At 40.7% G+C, this 20,125-nt stretch overlaps 1 protein-coding gene across 1 annotated transcript in view; it reads left to right on the forward strand.

Moving 5' to 3' along the window:
- The window catches only part of IGF2R (insulin-like growth factor 2 receptor), a gene marked incomplete at both ends in the record, with an annotated part of 34,050 nt that overhangs the window by 5,017 nt on the left and 8,908 nt on the right, over positions 1–20,125 (forward strand). The window contains 20 exons of the mRNA XM_010083386.1: positions 1,315–1,439; positions 3,106–3,204; positions 3,612–3,744; positions 4,674–4,803; positions 6,631–6,745; positions 7,827–7,989; positions 8,144–8,324; positions 9,183–9,286; positions 9,691–9,855; positions 10,167–10,307; positions 10,672–10,818; positions 11,714–11,845; positions 12,152–12,299; positions 13,499–13,676; positions 14,249–14,364; positions 14,826–14,988; positions 16,491–16,670; positions 17,715–17,816; positions 18,518–18,619; positions 19,271–19,445. Of these exons, the coding sequence (XP_010081688.1) occupies positions 1,315–1,439; positions 3,106–3,204; positions 3,612–3,744; positions 4,674–4,803; positions 6,631–6,745; positions 7,827–7,989; positions 8,144–8,324; positions 9,183–9,286; positions 9,691–9,855; positions 10,167–10,307; positions 10,672–10,818; positions 11,714–11,845; positions 12,152–12,299; positions 13,499–13,676; positions 14,249–14,364; positions 14,826–14,988; positions 16,491–16,670; positions 17,715–17,816; positions 18,518–18,619; positions 19,271–19,445 (2,799 nt within the window). The remainder of the gene's footprint in view (positions 1–1,314; positions 1,440–3,105; positions 3,205–3,611; positions 3,745–4,673; positions 4,804–6,630; positions 6,746–7,826; positions 7,990–8,143; positions 8,325–9,182; positions 9,287–9,690; positions 9,856–10,166; positions 10,308–10,671; positions 10,819–11,713; positions 11,846–12,151; positions 12,300–13,498; positions 13,677–14,248; positions 14,365–14,825; positions 14,989–16,490; positions 16,671–17,714; positions 17,817–18,517; positions 18,620–19,270; positions 19,446–20,125) is intronic.

The raw sequence follows: 20,125 nt of genomic DNA on the forward strand, positions 1-20,125 counted from the left end.
AAGTGTGCTTCACGTTTCCCCTTCGTGTCAGGTGCTGGGGAGGAAAGGGATGCACAGCGATGCAGCACTGCCCTCAGCCTTCATGCAGCACATGGGCTGTGCTAAAGGGGGTGGGAGATGGAGGGGGATCTGTGCTGGGTTTGTCCATGGGCAGCACCAGTGCAGTGGCTGTGCCCAGACACCAGTGGGTTCTTCATTAAGTAGATTTAAGATTAAATAGAGCCAGCAATGTGTGCTTGGAGCCCAGAAAGCTAACTGTGTCCTGGGCTGCATCAAAAGAAGTGTGACCAGGAGGTTGAGGGAGGTGACTCTCCCCCTCTGTTCTGCTCTCGTGAGACCCCTGCATTGCTGCATCCAGCTCTGGGGTCCTCAGCACAGGAAAGATGTAGACCTGTTGGAGCAGGTCCAGAGGAGGGCTACGAAGATGGTCAGAGGGCTGGAGCACCTCCCGTACAAGGACAGGCTGAAAGAGTTGGGGTTGTACAGCCTGGAGAAGAGAAGGCTTCAGGGAGACCTTAGAGTAGCCTTCCAGTGGTGAAAGGGAGCTTATGAGAAAGATGGGGACAGATGTTTTAGTAGGGCCTCTGGTGATAGGACAGTGAGTAATGGTTTTAACTAAAAGAGGGTAGATTCAGACTAGATGTAAGGAAGAAACTTTTTATGATGAGGGTGGTGAAACACTGGAGCAGATTGTCTAGAGAGGTGGTACCTGCCACATCCCTGGAAACATTCAAGGCCAGGTTGGATGGGGCTGTGAGCAACCTGATCTAGTTGAAGATGACCGTGCTCATTGCGGGGGGGTTGGACTAGATGACCTTTAAAGGTCCCTCCCATTCTATGATTCTATGATGGACTTTTTCTCATATTGTGCTGATGCTGTTTGTATAAGTGGCACAGAGGCTCAGAAGCTGATAAAGAGAAGCTAGTGGGAGGATGGAGTGAATTGTGGTACTTGAAACTAGTTGGTAACAGTTTTATGATGTGTCCTTCTGCCCTTGTTCCTAAGGCAGTGACCAGTTTGTAGTAGTACCTGCTGTTGGGCTTCTTAAGATTCAAAGTGTTTGCTAAAAGCCTTTGAGAAAAATAGAAGTGTGATTAGAGGTGTCAAACACTACTTAACTTGGATCTAGTCTTCCAAATCACAAGAACTGCAAGGAAGGTCTTCGGTTATACTCTGTTCAAAGGCTGTCTTCAAGTGGACTGGTATGTCTTGTGCTGCTCAGTGCTTGAAATTAGAACCTGTTTGAGCTTCTGTGAAGACTCTGTATTATTATAACTGTTCTGTTTTTTGTTTTGTTTTTTTTTAAACCCTAGGTGACTTAAATTTGCAAAAACTTTCTAAAACTCTTCTGGAATTCAACACTACGCAAAACTGCTTGCAACAAGGCAATCAGCACCAAATTCAGAGCAATATTAACTTCCTGTGTGGGAAAACACTGGTAAGTCTCAAATCACATGTTTTTATCTTCACTAGAAATGACATGTACTTCTAACTTGCTTTTTAAGGCGACTTGCTGCACTTGTGGATGTGCTAATTACTGAGCGTCATAGGCTAAGGAGGAGACAGTTATGTTTTGGTACCAAATTAAGGTCATGATCTACTGTGGCTTTCAAAATTCAGTCCCGGTAGAAAATAATTGTAGATCTGCAGCTTAGCTCTGATCACAGACTGTTCTATGTCTTTAATGTTTTTACGGGGATTGCACTATAGTATTTTAATAGCGTAATATGGAAGAATGAGTCAACAGCGTACAGGGTGCTGTCATAATGAGAGCTGTTGTTTAAATGCTGGCTGTGCCCAAGCTGTGGACCTTTCACGGCTGTTTAATAGAACAGCATTGAAGAAAATGACTGACCTCTGTTATGGGTCAGCATAGCTGGAAACAGTAAGCGTTTTGTCTGCACATAGTTGAACTAATGGTGCTTACGTGTCCAGCTGGGCTTCTCAGGGAGTGGTTGTTAATGAGAATCTGCTTGAAGTGTGAGTGGAGATCCCTGAAAAGTTCTCAGGTGCATGTGTGTATGCAGTTCACCTGCATGTGCTTTTGGAGTTCCACCTTCCACACACTTAACTGATAGCACAGCTTGGTATTCTCTGCAAACTGCGATCGGTTTACATATGTGTGTCAGAGACCAGTCCTTAGTGCCGCTGTTGGCACTGGTGGTTGTGTTGCACATGGCCTCTTTGAAACCTAGCCAATTCAAACAAAGTGCCAGAGCAGCAGAGAGATTTAAATGTTTCCTATTCGGTTTCAACAGATGACTCAAACTAAATTAAAAATTGTTGTTCAACTCGAGCTGTAGCACCAGATCATAGAGATCTTCAAACTTTTTCTAGTTAGCGTAGTTCTAACACCTATTTTTATGTGACCTAGTAAAAGAATTTTGTAATAGTGTCTGGAACAACTTGTTTCCAACATTTTATGTCAGGGTTAAAAGGGGAGGGAATCAGTTTAAATGTGCTAAGGTGCTTCTGGCTGAGGTAATAGACGGAGAACAGAAAAATCTGATTGTTGTCTTCCTCTAAGTAGAGATGTTCAGTTGAGCATCCAGCCCTGAACTATGGCAGAACCCCCATCTTGAAATAGATACAAGTGTGTATAACATGAGCCTATAAAAATAAGTAGCTGAGATCAGAGTTGTTCTTTCTATGTAGCAGAAGGGATTGCTAAAAAGTTGTCTTTGTAGAATAAAAGACAGGGAACTGGTAAACCATGTATTGCCTTGCTGTTCATCTATTTATACACACTTCTATTGGTGTTTTCCTTTCTAGTAACTAGATGTGACCGGTGCTTCTGCCATTATCACTTGGCATAGTGAGCACTTCTAAAAGATGTGCTGCAATTACTGCATATTAGGACTGGCACATGTTAATTTGAGAATTGGTGCATGTGCAGACTGAGAAGGATTTGGCACGCTGTATCTTCCTGAGTTTGCCAACAAAGCTGCTAAATAACAAACTTGCTGTTAAGAAACTATATGCCCTTGCTCTGTGACATGCTGTATTCTGTTTTTCTTAACCTCTTCAATGAAATTCTTGCTGTCTACAAATGTGAAATAAAACTGAAGTCTGCTTTTCAAATAATTTTTTTTTCTGTTAAATAGGGTACCCCTGAATTTGTAACAGCAACAGAGTGTGTGCACTATTTTGAATGGAGGACCTTTGTGGCTTGCAAGAAGAACTTGTTTAAACCTGTGAAAGAGGTAATCTATGCTCTGTCCATGCATAAGTTACTCTTTACACATCTGCCAATTTTACTGTAACCACCTGCCCCCGTTCCAAATGAATTCCAACAACCTCTATAAACCTAACTTTTTCATAGCCATATGAAACATCTGTTGGAAGTTGGTGGAGCTGAGAATTTTAAGTAACTCTTGAACCTTTTTTTGTAACCTGGATAGTTTTTTATAGTAAAACTCCTGTAAAAGCTAGACCAGAACAGTCTAACTTTGGATACCTCATTTTAGTCAGCATGTCTAGCTTTAAGTGTTTGAGTTTCCAGAAGCAAAAACCTTTTCCACATATTAACTTGGCTTTATATATGTCTGTTCATAACTTCTTTCTACTTGTGTAGCATGTTTTGCATGTAATTTTTTTGTTGTTGTTCTAGGTCCCTTGCTATGTGTTTGATGAAGATTTGAGGAAACATGACTTGAATCCTCTCATCCAAGTTTCAGGACAGTACTTGGTGGATGATTCTGATGATGATGATTCCTTGTTCATAAACGTCTGTAGGGACCTAGGTGTGAACATTTGCTTGTGTCACCTGTTGCTGTATCAATTTCTAGTAGTGTGGTTTTTTCCCAGTGCCTCAGATGAGCTTGTCCTATGACCAAAGATCAGGATTTTAGGACTCACACTGTTGTCTCAAGCTACTTTTGATGATTTGAAGGCTACTTTCTGCAAAGCCAGATCTTACCTTCCAACTATTGAGGTGTTTGGAGATCAGCCCCTTCTGGGTGGGCAGGTAGTGTTAGAAAAGTTGACTTAAACTGGACTGAGTGAAACAGCTCAGCTTGTCTTGTAGCTGCTTCTGTTTGCTGCCAATTAGGACCAAGGTGGTTCTTATCATTTCATGTGCTCTAAATTCATTACTTTGGGCTCCAGTTCAGGCTGTTGCTTTGTTCCAAGTGAGTGCCCCAAGATGCATCTAAAATAGTGTTAGGTGCTTGGGGAGGTAATGGTGCATAGCTAGCACTTTCATGTCAGTTGGGAGCTGTATATGTAAAGAATAGCTGCCACTATTTTGGCAGGAAGGATGAATTTGCTGTCCAAAGCCAGGGCAGCATGAACTACCACAAGATTTTGTCTTGCCAGTTTCACATTTTAGTGTCACCAGTTTTAAAGGTATCTTTAGAAAAGGGTAAAGCAATGAATGCTAAGTGAGCCCATAAGCACTTTTATGTCAGTTGGGAGCTGTATATGTAAAGAATAGCTGCCACTATTTTGGCAGGAAGGATGAATTTGCTGTCCAAAGCCAGGGCAGCATGAACTACCACAAGATTTTGTCTTGCCAGTTTCACATTTTAGTGTCACCAGTTTTAAAGGTATCTTTAGAAAAGGGTAAAGCAATGAATGCTAAGTGAGCCCATAGATAAAATGGCAAGATACTTCAGGCAGGGCAAGGCGTAGAAACAGAGTCCTATATTCTATTTTCTATGTTCTACAACAGGAAGTTCAAGTGGATCAAGTGAAGAGACCAAAAACTGCCCTGCTGGCAGTGCTGCTTGCTTGATACACAAAGGTCAGGCATATGATGTTGGCCATCCAGAGGAACAGCTGAAACTTCATAACAAAGATAGGTATGTAACTTTAGTGGTGATACTTCTCTGGGCACTCCTCACTCATTGGGGCTGGAAAAAACAATCTTGGTAACTGTTGAGTCTTCTGAAACTTTGCGTCAATACCACTTCAAAGTATTCTTCAAATACTGGCAGGGTAGAGTCTTTTTCAGGCATCCTCTTGTGCTGCCATACAGATCAAATTTTCTTCATTGTGAGAGACTCTTTTTTACAGAATTGCAAAACTCTAAGTGAGAGGTGATTGTTGCTCTCTGCCCACAAGCAGAAGAGAGGTTTGACCCCATCTGCCTGCTGACTTGAGGGCCCACACAGTAAATGCACTTGGCTCTCTGTGGGGGTTTACACACTGTATTTGGCTCACTCTACTGCCCAGGAGTACTTTAAAAGTTGAGAATAGGGCCAGATATTGCGTTTGGTATTTTTGCATTAATGAGTTCTTAATAGAAGAAATAGATAAGCAATGTAAGGCTTACTGTTCCTGGTGGTGGCAGAGCTGAGACTAAGAGAAAGAGTTTCCTTAATGCTGCCTCTGTTCTGTTTGCTGCCTTTTGTGCTGAAAGTGTAGCTTGAATGAAAACAACAAAACCAAACCAAAACAAAAAATCCCAAACAAACAAAAAACCCCCAAACAAACCTCCAACCCAACCAAAAAAAACCCCACCAAAACCCACCCAAACAACCCAGTGTGCCTCAGAGGACTTGCTTAACATGCTGATCGTTTTGAGTTTCAGGTCATCTGAGCCTCCTTACCTTGTCTGTAGGGTCAGTCATTCCCTGTTGACTTCTGCAGTATCAGTGGCAAGGTTGAGGGTTTTCTTTTAGTTTACAAAAGAAGGTGTTAGTCCTTTGTTGCAGGGCTTTTCCCTCAGCATGAAACAAGTGGCTGAGGTGTTCTGTACCCAGGCAGAAGCTTACATCTGAGGAAGCATAGGCTTGTTCTCATATTAAAGTGCAACCAGTACTCTATAACAGTGCTTGGTGAGAAAACTTTATCTTATCCCTGCTGGGTTTGAAGACCTGTTCGTTGCTTGAGGATAATAATTCTATGCACTTAATCAGACTAGGGTGGCCTGGGAAGGGAGTAAGATGGTTGTATATCTGTGTCCTAAGGTATAGAGGGGCCAGTTAGAGGTGTGGTGTGGCTAACCTGGAACCAGACTATCACCCCTCTGTGAGCTGTTGTGTTCTGCTTGTTAGACTGCATAGAGCAGTAATGCTTAGTTGGGAAGTTTTGTTGGGGTCTCCTTGTTTTCTCATCCAAGACATCTTGCCATTTCTCTCTCCCTGTGGATTGGTTGGCATGTTTCATTCTCCTGCCTTGTCTGATCTGTCTCAGCTGCCTTGCTCCTGTCAGTTTGCTAATGAGTTTGTCTTGCTCTCAATTCTGGGAGCCGGATGGAAAAAGATTATACACGTACAGAGGTGGTAAAGTACAGGAATGTGGCAAAACATGAGTGTTTCTTCCAAAAGTTGGAAGAGTTTATCATGCCTGCTCTCCAGCTGTCTGAGAGCAAAGCTAAAGTGTTCTTGTGGCTATCAGCTGAGTTCCCATTCCTATATGAGTTAAAAGGCATCAAACATGGTCTTAACTGGGGTGCCAGAGGATACTGTATCACTTGATTTTGCTGGGACTTAGTCTTTATTTTGTTTAACTGTAAGATTAAAAGAACAAAGACATCCGTAAAAGTAGCTTTCAGGATAAAGGCTACTTTCATGCAGTCTGCCTGGGTATCCAGCAAAGAGCAGGTGTTCTTTCAAGAGTCTCTTTCCTCTGTACACTGCATGGTGTCTTGATTGTATTTTTGGTTTGCTGTTTTCTGTTTATAGGCTGGTATTGAGTTATGAGAGAATATACGGTGATGAACAAAAGCCAGACTTCTGCCTAGGCCATAACCCAGCAGTGACGATCACTTTTGTTTGCCCATCAAAGAGAGGAGAAGAGGTAACTTTTCTGTTTTAGTTTGTGTTATATGGTTTGTCTTTAACTTTTGTGTGCATTATCTTTCATTTTTATTGAGGGCTGAAGGGAACAGAAATCCTCCTGGCTTGCAGCTTGTGAAGTGTGTGATCCTAAATATACTCTTCAAAAGGTCTCCTAGAATTTAAGAAATAAACAAGAACTTGAGTAAAATTTCCCTAGAGGTGTGTTCTTTCTCATTTTGGTGAATTTGGTTGCCCTTTTCTGGATTCTGAGCTTTTCTGTGAGACTAGAATGGAGTTAGTACAGTGTTAATCCTTGGCACAGAGCTTTCCTTGCTCCTGAGCACTCTTCCATCATCAGTCAGGCAGGGCATGCTTGTAGCTGTTGTCTGACCTAAATAGGTACCGTACTTTATCCTCATTGGTGCAGAAACAAACCACAGACCTTTCCCTAAATACCCTACTGCAGCTATGCACACTTGTTGTATGAGTAGTTTTACTACTATTACCAACTACACCTATTACTAATGTTACTTGTGCCCGTAACTTATCTGATACCTGTGTTTTAGTGGATGGCAGAGATACATGTTTGTGAAACAAAGTGAATTTCTAAATGTTTCACTTTAGAGTGAGGAAAACCAAGACTACCCCTTCCCCAGAGGTGCAAAAATATTTCACTACAGAAAAATCTGGCCAAGGTGTGGGCTAAAGTATTCTTGGGCATCTTTCAGTCATAGATTGAGGGAATCAAAGTTGGTAAAACACCAGTGTCTGAGGCTGCTTTGCCTTCAGAGAACACTTGCTTTCTGCTCCTCTCTTTGAGGACTCCTCTGAGGCAAATGCAATCCAAGCTGTGCTTAGCAGTCTGGACTCACATATCTCTGCTTTTGCCGACATGTTAAGAAAAAGTGCTTTTTAAAATACTGTCACTTCTGCTGATGTTCTGCTAACACTGGATACTTTACCTCTGTTTAAACTTCTAGTAGTTTGCCACGTCACTTAAAGAGCTGTTTTATTTCTTCTCAACACCTATTTCTGAGAGATCAGAGGCAACGTTTGCAAGTCTCTACTTGTAATTTAAATTCTGTTCACTTCTGTATCAGAGTGCAGGTCCCAAACTCACAGCAAAAACAAATTGCCGGTATGAAATTGAGTGGGTTACTGAGTATGCCTGTCACAGAGATTACCTGGAGAGTAAGAGCTGTCTTCTGACTAACGAGCAACATGATATCTCCATTGATTTAAGACCACTTACTCAACTTCCAGGTAAGCTAACTATTTTTCTTTTGTGCTTGTTGTGTTACTAGCCAGTTTTCTGGGTCCATGTCTGGAGACAGGAAAAATGTCCTCTGTAGATATTTGGGTTTTTACATCTGTTCTGCTGTGTGTTAGAACACTTTTCCTTTTGTTATTCATTCAGATTATGTCACGCCATACTTGGCCAAAGATGACAAAGAGGAGTATTACTATTACTTGAATATATGTGGGAAAACCACTGCAGGTAACTGCAAGGACAGCACAGGATACACTTCATCTTGCCAAGTAAAACCTTCGAATAACCAGCAAAAAGTGGCAGGAAGATTTGAGAACCAAACCCTGAGGTGTGTAAAGGCTCTTTAGCCCTGCTAACTGCTCTGATTGATCTTTGTTTCCTACTTTTATACCCTTATTTGTCATGTAAGCAATATTTGGCACAAAATGCAGGTATTTTTGATCAGTTTTTTATAGAAAGACATTAACGGTATACCAGGGTGGTATTAGCAAATGAAGGAGCAGATGAGGTTGGTAGAGGCCATTATATAGACAGGGAAGAAACTTTTGCCAACTTTGGTGTCAGAATTACAGATTGTTCTGTGCTGCCTCTTGCCCTCCTTGAGTTTTGCATGTAAAGTGGCATCAGGATCAGATGTTTTAAAAGCTGTTCTCAACAAAAGGGCATCTCTGCTTCCTTTGCAAGGGCATGCATTAATCATATCCAAGACTACTGAGGTCCAGGATTTTGTGGAGTGGTTTTTTTAAGAATTTCTGGATTTCCAAGTGTCATACCGGGACAATAGTTTGCATGAGATTGCAAAGCAGAGATTATTCACCTATATGTGATCTTCCATTCTATCTGTAAGCACATGACAGACTTGTCAGAGTGATCTTTCAGGAAGTATGACTTCCTCCACCTGCAAAAATAGCCCTGCAATAAACTGATGGGAACAGATATTCCACCACAGCTGGAATAGCTTTAGAGCATTCTTCAAACTCTATACAAATTCATGAAAAGTAACCAGAAGAATCAGTGGATGCAAGCCTTTGTTGCAGTAGAAATGTCAGAATTATTGTTGGACAAACACTTGTTTTCCTTTTGAGTGAGACAATAACTAAACAAGACTGTGCCTTCTGTTACATGAAGAACACTGTGTGATTGTGTCTGATCCCATGTTTCTATCTAAAACTGACTTTTTACTCAGGTATTCTGATGGGGATCTCACTTTAATTTATCCGAATGGGGATGCATGTAGTTCTGGCTTTCAGAGGATGACTGTCATAAACTTTGAGTGCAATGAAACAGCAGGTGAGTTGAACAAGCTGTCTGCTCAGGGTTTGACTTCTGTGGTTGCTAGTAGACTTTATATTCAAAGGAATGCATGCTTTGAGCCACAGCTGACACAAGGAACAAATATTGTTAGAGTAAGCACTAATTTCTGTATCTGGCAGGATTGTTTGGTAGCACTGCTATTCTAAATTTACACTGATGATCAAGAGTATTGAGGTATACAAGAGCCTCATTTCTTAGCCAACAGTAAAAAAACCAACAAAAAACAATGAAAAAAAACAAACCCGAAGCCACAAACACAAGTCCTGTGCAGCAGAAGTGTTTTTATATCCCTTGCTCATTGCCAGTCCTCGAATCTCCCTGCTTTTCTCCCCTTCCTCCACTAGTAACCTAACATCTGTTTATTCATCTTCAATGTTAAGGTAATGATGGTAGAGGAACTCCAGTGTTTACTGGTGAAGTGGACTGCACCTATTTTTTTACTTGGGATACAAAATATGCATGTGTTAAAGAGAAAGAAGATCTCATTTGCAGAGTCACCGATAAGAGAAAACACTATGACTTGTCACCTCTGATCCGCAGTTCAGGTATGGCAATGAAAACTAGCTTTCAGTTACTTTTGTCCTGAGTTTATGTATAATCTCTAGTGCAATTCCTTAGCTGAACATGATCAGCTTTTGTTTTTCTTAGTGAATTTCTGGGGTACTGGTGTTCATTTTCCTTTTCCCAAAATGAGTGAGTGCCTTAGGAAAGCAGCGATGTCCCTGACTGCCCTGGTTGCTGTCATCTTAAGTGGGTTTAAATGTGGGTCCTTTTTTGTGATAAAAGGCATTTTGGCATGGAGAGGCTAGAACAATTAAGCCAGATGGCTTGTTCCTAATGACCCCCTCTATTTCAGAATTAGCCCAGAACTGGGAAGCTGTGGACAGTAGCTTTTCGGAGGTAGGGAGGAAGCATTATTACATCAATGTCTGCCATAAAGTGCTAAAGAGAGGAGGAGCTTCCAGCTGTCCAGATGATGCTGCTATTTGCTCTGTAGGTGAGTCTTTTTGGTTTTGTGCTTTTGGGGGTTGTTTTGTGTGTTTAAGGCTCTGAAGGCTTGCCACTTCCTCTGCAAATGGAGTTGGCTGCCCTGAGTGCCTTCAGTTATTTGAGGAAATAGAATATTGGAGCATGTTTCTCTTGTGCTCCCAAAGACCCTAGAAGAAATGATGCAGGTAGCCATTTCTAACTAAAGAATGGTATTACATTCTCCTCCAGGCTTTGTAGCATGGTTTTGGTGAGGTAAAAACAAACTCCTAATGATATGCTTTCCTAAGACTTTCCATTTGGCTAGTTAATATTCTCTTAATAAACTTCATTTCTTTGAAGGGAAACAAGTGATGTATTTAATGTCTTTACAGATAAACAAAACAAGAGTAGGAATCTTGGAACATTTGTATCTTCTCCTAAAAAGGTTGGAGAAAACATTCAACTTACCTATTCAAATGGAGACAGCTGTGGTGTTAACAAAAAAATCAAGACTGTCATCACTCTAGTGTGCAGACCAGGTGAGAATATCCACACTTCATTCTCTCATCCAGTTAAAAACTGGGGGTCGTTTAACATGCCCAGACATGAATGCTAAATATTAGCATGTGCCTTTGTCTTGTATTTCCTTCTATGCAAAAGCTGAAGGATTGTGGTTTGTTTACTAGCATGATAACAATGTAATTGCAGGTATTTAGCTCTGTTTACATTTTATACAAGTACTCTTTACAGACAAGTGGGTTAAGTGTCTTGCTAAGATTCTCCTAAACATGGTGAAAGTATGTTTAAGTGGTTAAAGCTCAAAAAATACCTGCGATGTATACAAGGATTGTCTTGATGGGAAAGACTGGTTCTGAATTGTGATCAGATACTTGAACCTTCTCTTCCAATAAGTATGTTTTGTGTCTAAACTGCTTGCAGTTTATGAAAAGCAGAAGCATTTTCAGAAGAGGTTAATGTTGTTCATCATCCGTACAATAGCCCACTAGTTTAACCATCTTCCAAGGAAATAGAAAACCTGTATTCCTCTACCTCACCCTGAGGAAGCAAATCCTTCAAGTGTGCTGAATGCTGGGGATCAGATTATGCACTACTTCGTAATAAAGCTGTGGCTTTGTAGCAAAACACCAGGTTTGTGTATCAAAGCAAACTTTTTTTGGAACATTGTGATAGTATTCAGGAAAAGACTGAGCAGTGCATTTTGCTTCTGGGCTAAACTTTTATTCTGGGGAGAAGGATGCAAATAATTTGTGCAAAGTATTTTTGGTTCTATTTAATCCTCGACTTCAGAGCAGACGTACTTGAACCGTTAATCTTGGCCTGCTGTTGGGGAGGAGTTAGTGTTCCTAGGCTTCGATTCATAGTTCTTTTTGGCAGCCTGACTGTATGTGTAACATGTTGCTCTTGTGATACCAGGTGATCTAGAAAGTGCTCCAGTCTTGATGTCTGAGGGTGTATGTTCATATGCATTTGATTGGTATACTGCTGCTGCGTGTGTCCTGTCTAAAACTGAAGGAGGTAACTGTCAAGTCTCCGATCCTCAGGCAGGTATGTATTTGTGTTCAGCAAACTGAAAGATTGTGAGGGACAACACTGGGTCCTTTGGATCCACAAGAACAAAGCGAGTTCATCAGCAGTTTGAGCACCCACAACATTTGAGCAGTTTTAAGCACATTTTTCTTTCTGTATAAGAGAACATGCTTTTAGTTGGTCCAGATTGTTTCTGGATTAATAATTACATGGAAGGAGACTTATTCGGGGGGAGGTGAACTAGTTGTGAGACTGGTAGAATCCAAACATGTGAGACATGACAGGTAAAAACTGAACTAATAAAGTTTATTCCTTCCTGATTAGGCTTCTCTTTTGATTTATCACCTCTGGCCAAGAAAACTGGGCACTATATAGTTAATACTACCGAATACTTGTTTTACATAAACATCTGTGGCAGTGTGACAGATGAGTTGTGTCACACAAAATCAGCAGCATGCCAAGTAACACAAAGGTGAGTAACTCTAGTTCTGTTGTCTGTAATAGAAGATCTCTTGTTGCATGATGTGTTGTTTGTGTGCAACAGTGAACAATATGCATGTAAAATAATTACTGTGCTGCCTCTAATAGATTCAGGTAATTTGCATGTAAAATGCTATTTGGTAGGGCAGTAATTATGCTGCCATCTGTTTCAAGCAAACTGCGCACACATGTAATCTTGCTTACAGCTAGCTTTCGAGGTTGAATGTATCAGTTGCTCCCCCTTATGTTTCCCATAGGGACTGTAAGATTAACTGCTGCAGCTGTATTAAGCCACCCTACATTGTGGGTTCAGGGTCAGCTGTATTCTGAGAGCTGGCCTAAAGAAGCGTTGCTGCGCTCGGGATGAGTAGTGGCTCCGTTATGCAGAGGTGGAGCCCGGAGCTTGGGTGTTGCACTGTATTTCCATTACTAAAGGTGCTGCACAGGCACAGTCCTGGTGTGTACTGATACTCTGACAGCATCCTTGCTGTTATCTTCCACAAACTATGTCTGAGGTAGTATCTGTACACTTTGGGTTCCAGGTCAGCCTGTTGCCTGAGATGTGGTGCAGTGCGAACACATACAGCTGAGTTGGCTCTGTCTGAGTTACACTGCAGCCAAGGAGAGGTCACTACAGACACTAACAACTGTCCTCAGGTGAAGGTCATCAGGCTAGGTCAGCTAGAGCCAGTGTTCAGTCAGAGGAAAGAAACCCTCCTGAACCAAAGCTGGTCCTGAGCTAAGAGGACATGAAGGTAGTTTTCTTCCCCGAGTGAGAAGACTTGCTGGTGTGCAGTGCTACATCTTCATTGTCCGCATGTATTTGCAAGGAACCAGTCTGAGTCCAACATTAGGGTATCTGCAGCTTGACTTCTAGTCTGGAGAATGGGAACTTGATATTTCTGTCAGCCTTCTAGAGAAGGGCGTATAAAAGTCTTCTAGGTCTTTAAGGAAGGTACAACTTCCTTTCCTTTCCAAAGAAGGACACCTGTTCATGTTTTAAGTTTCCTTTTGGCAGCACTCTGTTCATCCTAGCTCACTTATATCTAGTCAACCTTATTAGATTGTTTTGTCTAATTATGTTGTCTTCTGTAAACTTAGTGTGTACTTACTACTTTTAAGACTTCTCATAAAGACAGAATTAATTTTGCTTTCTGTTCAGTCTCAAAGCCCACTTTTTTTCTTGTCTAGTAAGGATCAGTTTTGGAATCTTGGATTGCCCAGTTCCAAACTTTCGTATTATGATGGCCTGATTCAGTTGACGTACAGAAATGGTACAGCGTACAATGATGAGAAGAAAACACAGCGATCTACCCTTATAACTTTCCTGTGTGACCGTCAGGCTGGAATAGGTCAGCCTGAGTATCAGGTAAGAAGTTCTATAGGAAGAAGAGAAGGGTCTCCATCCCAAAATACTTACAATAATTGCTGCTAGGCCAGAGATTAATAGATGGAAACATCCAATATCTGTAAAACAGACTAAGAGTTGTTTCTCTTGGTGTATCTGCCTCTTGTTGCAGTCATAAAGCTTCTCTTGACCACTGAACAGTAAGCTGTTCACCTGAATCCAGATTCTTACTTCTCTCTAATCTCTGGGCCATGCAATTACTAGTGCTTTTGGTCATCTTGTATTTCTAGCTGAAAAAAACCAAGCTGGCTGAGAAATAATAAGTGATAGGACTGTGTGTCCTGTAACACAGCAGACAGCAGTTACATTGCTCTAGTTGCTCTGGTTCTGTTCTTTTTGGAAAGTGTTTTTGAGTGTTTTTGGTGACATAGCAAGTGACAAGATCTACAACAAAACAGACCTACACAAATGGGTCTGAGAAGGTTTATCTGAAAACCAAGGGGAAATAACAAGCTTAATGTATAGAGGAGTGGCTGTGAGTCACAAAGTGTTCTGTGTGAAAAACCTCACTGACATACTCTGCTGGTTTTTAGATAGAAGATAACTATACCTACAACTTCAGGTGGTACACTGAATATGCTTGTCCTGAAGTGCCGCTGGAATGTGTTGTGACTGATCCCAACACCATGGACCAATATGACTTGTCAAGGTAGGAAAGTAAACATATTCTAGTTACTAAGAAGAAAATTAACTCTATCCTAGATGAAACTAGGACAACAACATAACTTGGCTATTCTAGTTTAGTGTTCTGGTTGGTAGCTTAGCACTGGATGAAGTTCGTTTCTTGTGTAGACAGCACTAGAACCTTCATCGTGGCAATCTTAACTTAAGTATCTTCAAATGAAGACAGGATTTGCCTCTAGTATATTGACTTGCCTCCTAAGATGTGAGTTGACTTTTTGGGATGGTTTTGCTTAATAAAAACTTACTAGTTTGTCAACTGTGATCTACTTCCTAGGGACATTCTTTTTAATTGTAACACTTAAAAATCAGTGGAAAAAATTTATTCTGAAATGTCTTATGGTTGTACTGGTTCCTGAGACTGATAGAAAGCTAGAGATAATCTATGAAGACTGTATTCTTAGTGTGGAACTTTCTCTTCCTGCTCAGCTTAGCAAAATCTGAGAAGAGAGGTGAAAACTGGTACGCCATGGATAATTCAAGGCCAAGTGAGTGCAAGAAGTACTACATAAATGTTTGTCGACCACTGATTGCTGTCCCAGGATGTGACCGGCGAGCATCTGTCTGTCAGATGGAATATAGGCATGATGATGTGAGTAGCCTTCCCCTCCCAGCTCAGAGCTGGTTTGTTGGGTGAGATCAAGGGGTATGCAAGATAGGCACATGAATCCTGGCTTCTTTGTGCAGAATGGTATTCTGTGCATCTGTAATGTTAGCATAATCATTGTGGAATGATAGACCTCCTGTCCATCTCTTCAAAGACCAAATCTTTAATTTTTACAAGTGTGCCAACATCACGTTTGACATGCATGATGCTCTGTCCTGTGTTGCAGAGGCTGACAAACTGCATCTCTTCTCTGTAAACTGTTGCTCTCAGACTGCTAGCATTGCTTTAGCAACAGGCTGCTCTCCTGGATATTCTGTCTTGGTTCTGGCTTGTTTTAGACTGAACTGTGGAAGAAATGTGTTTAAAGATTCTTTCTCACCCCCCTCTGAGCTCTCTTTGGCTTTGAGCAGTACATTAGGCAGATGTAGTCAAGCTGAAAAAAACAAAAGGGGGGGGTTGGTGGTTATGGGCTTCTATATTTCCCTGAAGTGTAACAGCTTATCATGGGACTGTGTGTGCCAACAGGCTGGGTGGGCGCTTTGCCCAAGGCCTGGCTTCAAGTGCTATGCAAAGATACAGAGAAAGTTGAACTAGAGGCTCACCAACCTGTCCTGATTCCTTCTGTAAAATGGAGAGAACACCTTCCCTCCATACTGTTGAAGTGGATGCCTGAGTGACTGAATCTGTATATCACCATTATGGCATTCAAGCGAAATATTGCTAGTTCCCTATGCTTGAGTTAGTCCTTGTGTAAGGCTGTTTACTTTGTATGGGGAGACACCTCAGGGCTTCATTAATTCATTGCTGAAGATGCTGGAGTAAAAGTGAGCACATATTGGATCAACCTAAATGCAGCATTGTTAAAAATTTTTTTAAAAAAGCAGACATGTTTGTGGACAGAGCTTGGAGGTATACTCTTCTGTTTCTTGCTGTTGCTAACTTAGAAGAATTTCTTAAAAATAGGAAACATCTTGTGGAAGTAAAGATGAATTTGGACCTTGTTAGTAGCACCTGCGGTTGTTCTAATGCTCAGTTTCTGCTAGTGCTTTTTAGGCTTTGCTAACCATGGCAGATCCCTAAGGCCAATTTTAAGAATGCCCGGAGGCTTCCACATGCTGTGTTTTAAATAGCTGTACAAATTAAATCCTACTTACCGTGCACGAGGCATAGGCCTCCCTAAATTCCTAAGCTGTGTAGCTGGTGAATGCAGGTGGCTGTTGTGAGGCACTACTGTATTGTACTAAAAATAGAAACAACAAAAAAACCCAAGCCAAACCGCACTTGTTTGTGGAGCTTGTCTGTTAGATGTGTGGAACTTAAGTACAGAATGGGGGAGAAATGTAGAGAAATCTCTACACCTGTGTTATCTTCAAAACTCTCAAGATAACCTCGTGTATACAAGAGTATTGTGGTAGATATTTTCTTCGTTTTGACTGTAACTTCTCACTTGAGTTTAGAATTGCTGACATGCTTTTGTTTATTTCTAGATTTCTTACTCTGAAGTCACCTCTATTAGTAATCTTGGTGTTGCCAGCAAAGAACTAGTAGTTGAAAGACCTGGACACATTTTTCTAACCTATGCAAATGGCTCTGTGTGCATTGATGCTGATGGAAGGAAAACTACTTATACCACCACCATCCACTTCATCTGTTCCAGAGGCACTCTTGTAAGGACAAATGATCTTTCCGTTTTTGCTGCATCATAGTAGGTTTTCCATCGTATAACGTGAAGCTACATGCAGATGTGTGGTGTAGTATGTAGCAGATTCATGACAAGGGAGATTTCTTGAGGACTTAAAATAGAGATGTGAAAACAAAGCTGACCTAAATGCTAGAGAAGTGTGTGTCTCCAATTAAGTATTTTATCTTAAGAAAGAACTAGTTAAAAACTAACAGCCTCAGTGGACAGTGATATTTCAGACTAGTCTAATTAGCATGAAAAATACATGGGGACTTAAGCCTGAGGAGTTATACATGTAAACATTGCAGACCCTCTTAAGAGGAAGAATATTGTAAAGCGTATCTTCAGGCTTAGGTTTTGCATCATCTGTAGCTTGTTGAATCTAGAGGAGTTCTGAGAACTGTAAAGCTTTTGCTGATACAGCTTCACATACTGAAGTTTAGACTGATGGGATCATTAAGCTGAAGCCTGCCTAGACTTGTTCCTGCTGGTTTGTGAACCTGCAGGTCTTATTCCCCTCACTTGCATGATTTTCAGACCACAAGGTATGGTGAAAAATCTGTGACATGGAGCAGTTATGAACTACTTTGCTTTTGCTTGAAAACACTGAAATGAAGTGTGTATAATTAATAGTCATGTTACTTTGTTACCTCAGCTAACAGAGTTTTGTGTTGCTTTTTACTTTTTTTTTTAAATAATAGACTGTGCATTATACACCAAATCTCTTCAAAGCTTAGACTCAGGCAAGGTCTGTTTATGCATGTCTAGATTCAATATTGAATTTAATCTGAATATTTGGATGTCAGATTCAGTTCTTTGCTAAAGCTTAGTGAGATGCTAAGTGTTTAGCTAGTTTTCAGCAGTGACCTTCAAAATAAATAGGGGAGAGGGAAATGGGGTGAGAATTGTGTGTATTTATAGTGAAGTCTTTTAGAAGAACCTGACAGTTTCTCATAAAGTGGAATCTCAAATATGAGAAGGTTTTGGCTGTTACACTTATTCTGGTCTTCTCTCTGCAATCTGTTTCCAGAGTAGCAGCCCACGGTTTATAGCCATTCAGGAATGTGTGGTCACGTTCTTATGGGAAACTGAGGCTGCTTGTCCCATCAAGGAAACAAAAGATGATTCTCAGGTAGGAGAAGTGGACATATTTGTATTTATAGTCAACATAATATTTTTTTTCTAGCACTCCTGGTTGCTGTGTTTAAGTGACTCTTGGAGAAAACTAAGTGCAGTGAAGTCTGAAGTTGATCATGGAGTCTTGTGATACCTTATTGCTTGCTTCTTGAAATGTTCCTGAAACATGTAACTTCTGGCCAAAGTATTCAAGTGCTCTCTGTTGAGAACACTTTACTTGCTGTGGCACCGAATGTTTCATTCACTTACAAGGTTGCTAGTAAAACTGAGTTTATATGTAAGGATATATACTGTCCTTGTTTGTGTAGAGATCATCAAATGAACCTCTTTTTTTTTTTTACACTGAGCTACTTAGTTGCTTCTACTTTACAGGCCTCAATGTAAGCACATTAGAGTGAAAACAACTCTGTTAAAATTTCCTTGCTCTTGACTACCCTGATAGATGTCATCTGTTAAATTGCACTTTGATATGTTGGTATGTGGCTGATGTCAATGGACAGCTGTGCGAAAGAATTGAATGGAGTCTTGCTACTGCCAGAGCTGTATTGTGTTTGTCCAGATTAAGTTGACGATTATCATACAGACTGGGAATACATGTAAATCACTAATCTGGCACTTTAACAAGTTGGAGGTAAAACTTCAACAGAAGAAACACAGAAGGAGATGATAATGCTGCCGTAATCTTTTTTTTTTCAGTCCTGCTCTGTGAGAGATCCAAACACTGGCTTTCTGTTCAATCTGCAGCCACTGGCTTCTGAAAAAGGCTATATGGCTACTGGCATTGGGAAGAAGTTCTTGGTAAGGATTCTGACTGTACAGTCTGTTGCTTATGGATGCTGTTGTTGCATTTTTCCAATCTTGCTTAGTGAGCAAGCGGAGCTTTGACTCAATCCTCTTATGAAATGTGAGTTGGCAGGAGAGTACTGTGCTTGAGGGGAGGAATGGAAGATAATTTGATTCATCTCAGATGGTCTTAAAAGCATCAAACTTCTGTTTCTTAGCAAACATAAGGTAGCCATGCTTTTGAGGCTATGCATAGTTTTCCAGTTATGGACTCTATGTAATACTAGTTTATCTGCTGATGCTGAAGAAATGGAGAGTGGAAGCCAAGAAAGGGATTTAATCTGTCCGTATCAGTGTTCTTAATGCAATCAGTAGTCCTAGGCTGTCCACAGATACCACCATAGTGTATTTTTGTCTAAGAATAAACTTGCCAAACCACATCCTGTACTCTGGTGGGGAGAATTTGTGGACCCTGTAAGCTGAAAGTTGAAGATATTGTTCCTGTATTACAGTTGGTTGTCTTGCAGTCTAGAAATGATAGACATTTCATGCTGTTTGAAATAGTTCTTGACAAGTGAGTTTTACTGATGTAGAAATGGCTATGTGGACCTAATTTTTCTGATGGAGTTAATACTGTGTACGCCTACATGTTTTCAAAACTTCTAGCTAAACATCTGTGGGCCCATGCCAGACTGTGGTAAAATCAATGACAAAATAGCTGCTGGATGTGAAGCAGAAAATCTGACATCGGTGAGGCTGGTGGAATTGGACAAAACCCTGTATCTTTCTGGTGAAGGGTTTCTAACTCTTACCTACAGAGGTCCTCTTCATGTCCAATCAGGTGAGTTCAGGAAATATGCAGTGGAGATGGATGCTGATGTTGTACAAACTCAGTGAATGGTTTTCATTCCTTCCTTTGTTCATGTACTAAAACCAACTGGGCTTGGTGTTAGTCACCTAAACAAACTAATTCATATGAAAATTTCTGGAAGAAACAAAATTGTGCAGAATGGTAATGGCTCAGTTTTTAGCAATACATGTGCATTTCAAAACTCTTGGGAAGAGGCCAAATATATTACAGGATTTTTTTTTTCCTGAATAGATGAAAAATATTGCTCCTCACATGGAGAAATGGGTAGTCAGATTGGGACAAGCCAAATGAACTCTGGCTCCTCTTGTATGTGAAGTTATTGTTTTAAGACTTGGTTTCATGAATAATGCTCTCTAAAATTATTTCATATCTGAAAGGTCTTTTTTCAGTAAGCTTATCCTTTCTTGAATGAAATTTCTTAAATGAATGCTCTAGTACTTCATGTATGCCTACTTCATGAATTTAAGTCTGTTTTGCAGATAAGACTAATGAAAAATGTGTATCTAGCTTTCGCATTTTGCGTGCTCTCCAACTGTACTGAAACTGAGTTTTCATAGAAAGGCATGTGACATCTTAACAACAAAAGGTTTTTAGGGAAACAGGATTTTGGCTTCAGAAATCTCAGATGCTCCTGCATGTTCATCTTCTGT

The sequence above is a fragment of the Pterocles gutturalis genome, unplaced genomic scaffold, assembly GCF_000699245.1.
Source record: "Pterocles gutturalis isolate BGI_N339 unplaced genomic scaffold, ASM69924v1 scaffold39705, whole genome shotgun sequence".
Lineage (NCBI taxonomy): Eukaryota > Metazoa > Chordata > Aves > Pterocliformes > Pteroclidae > Pterocles > Pterocles gutturalis.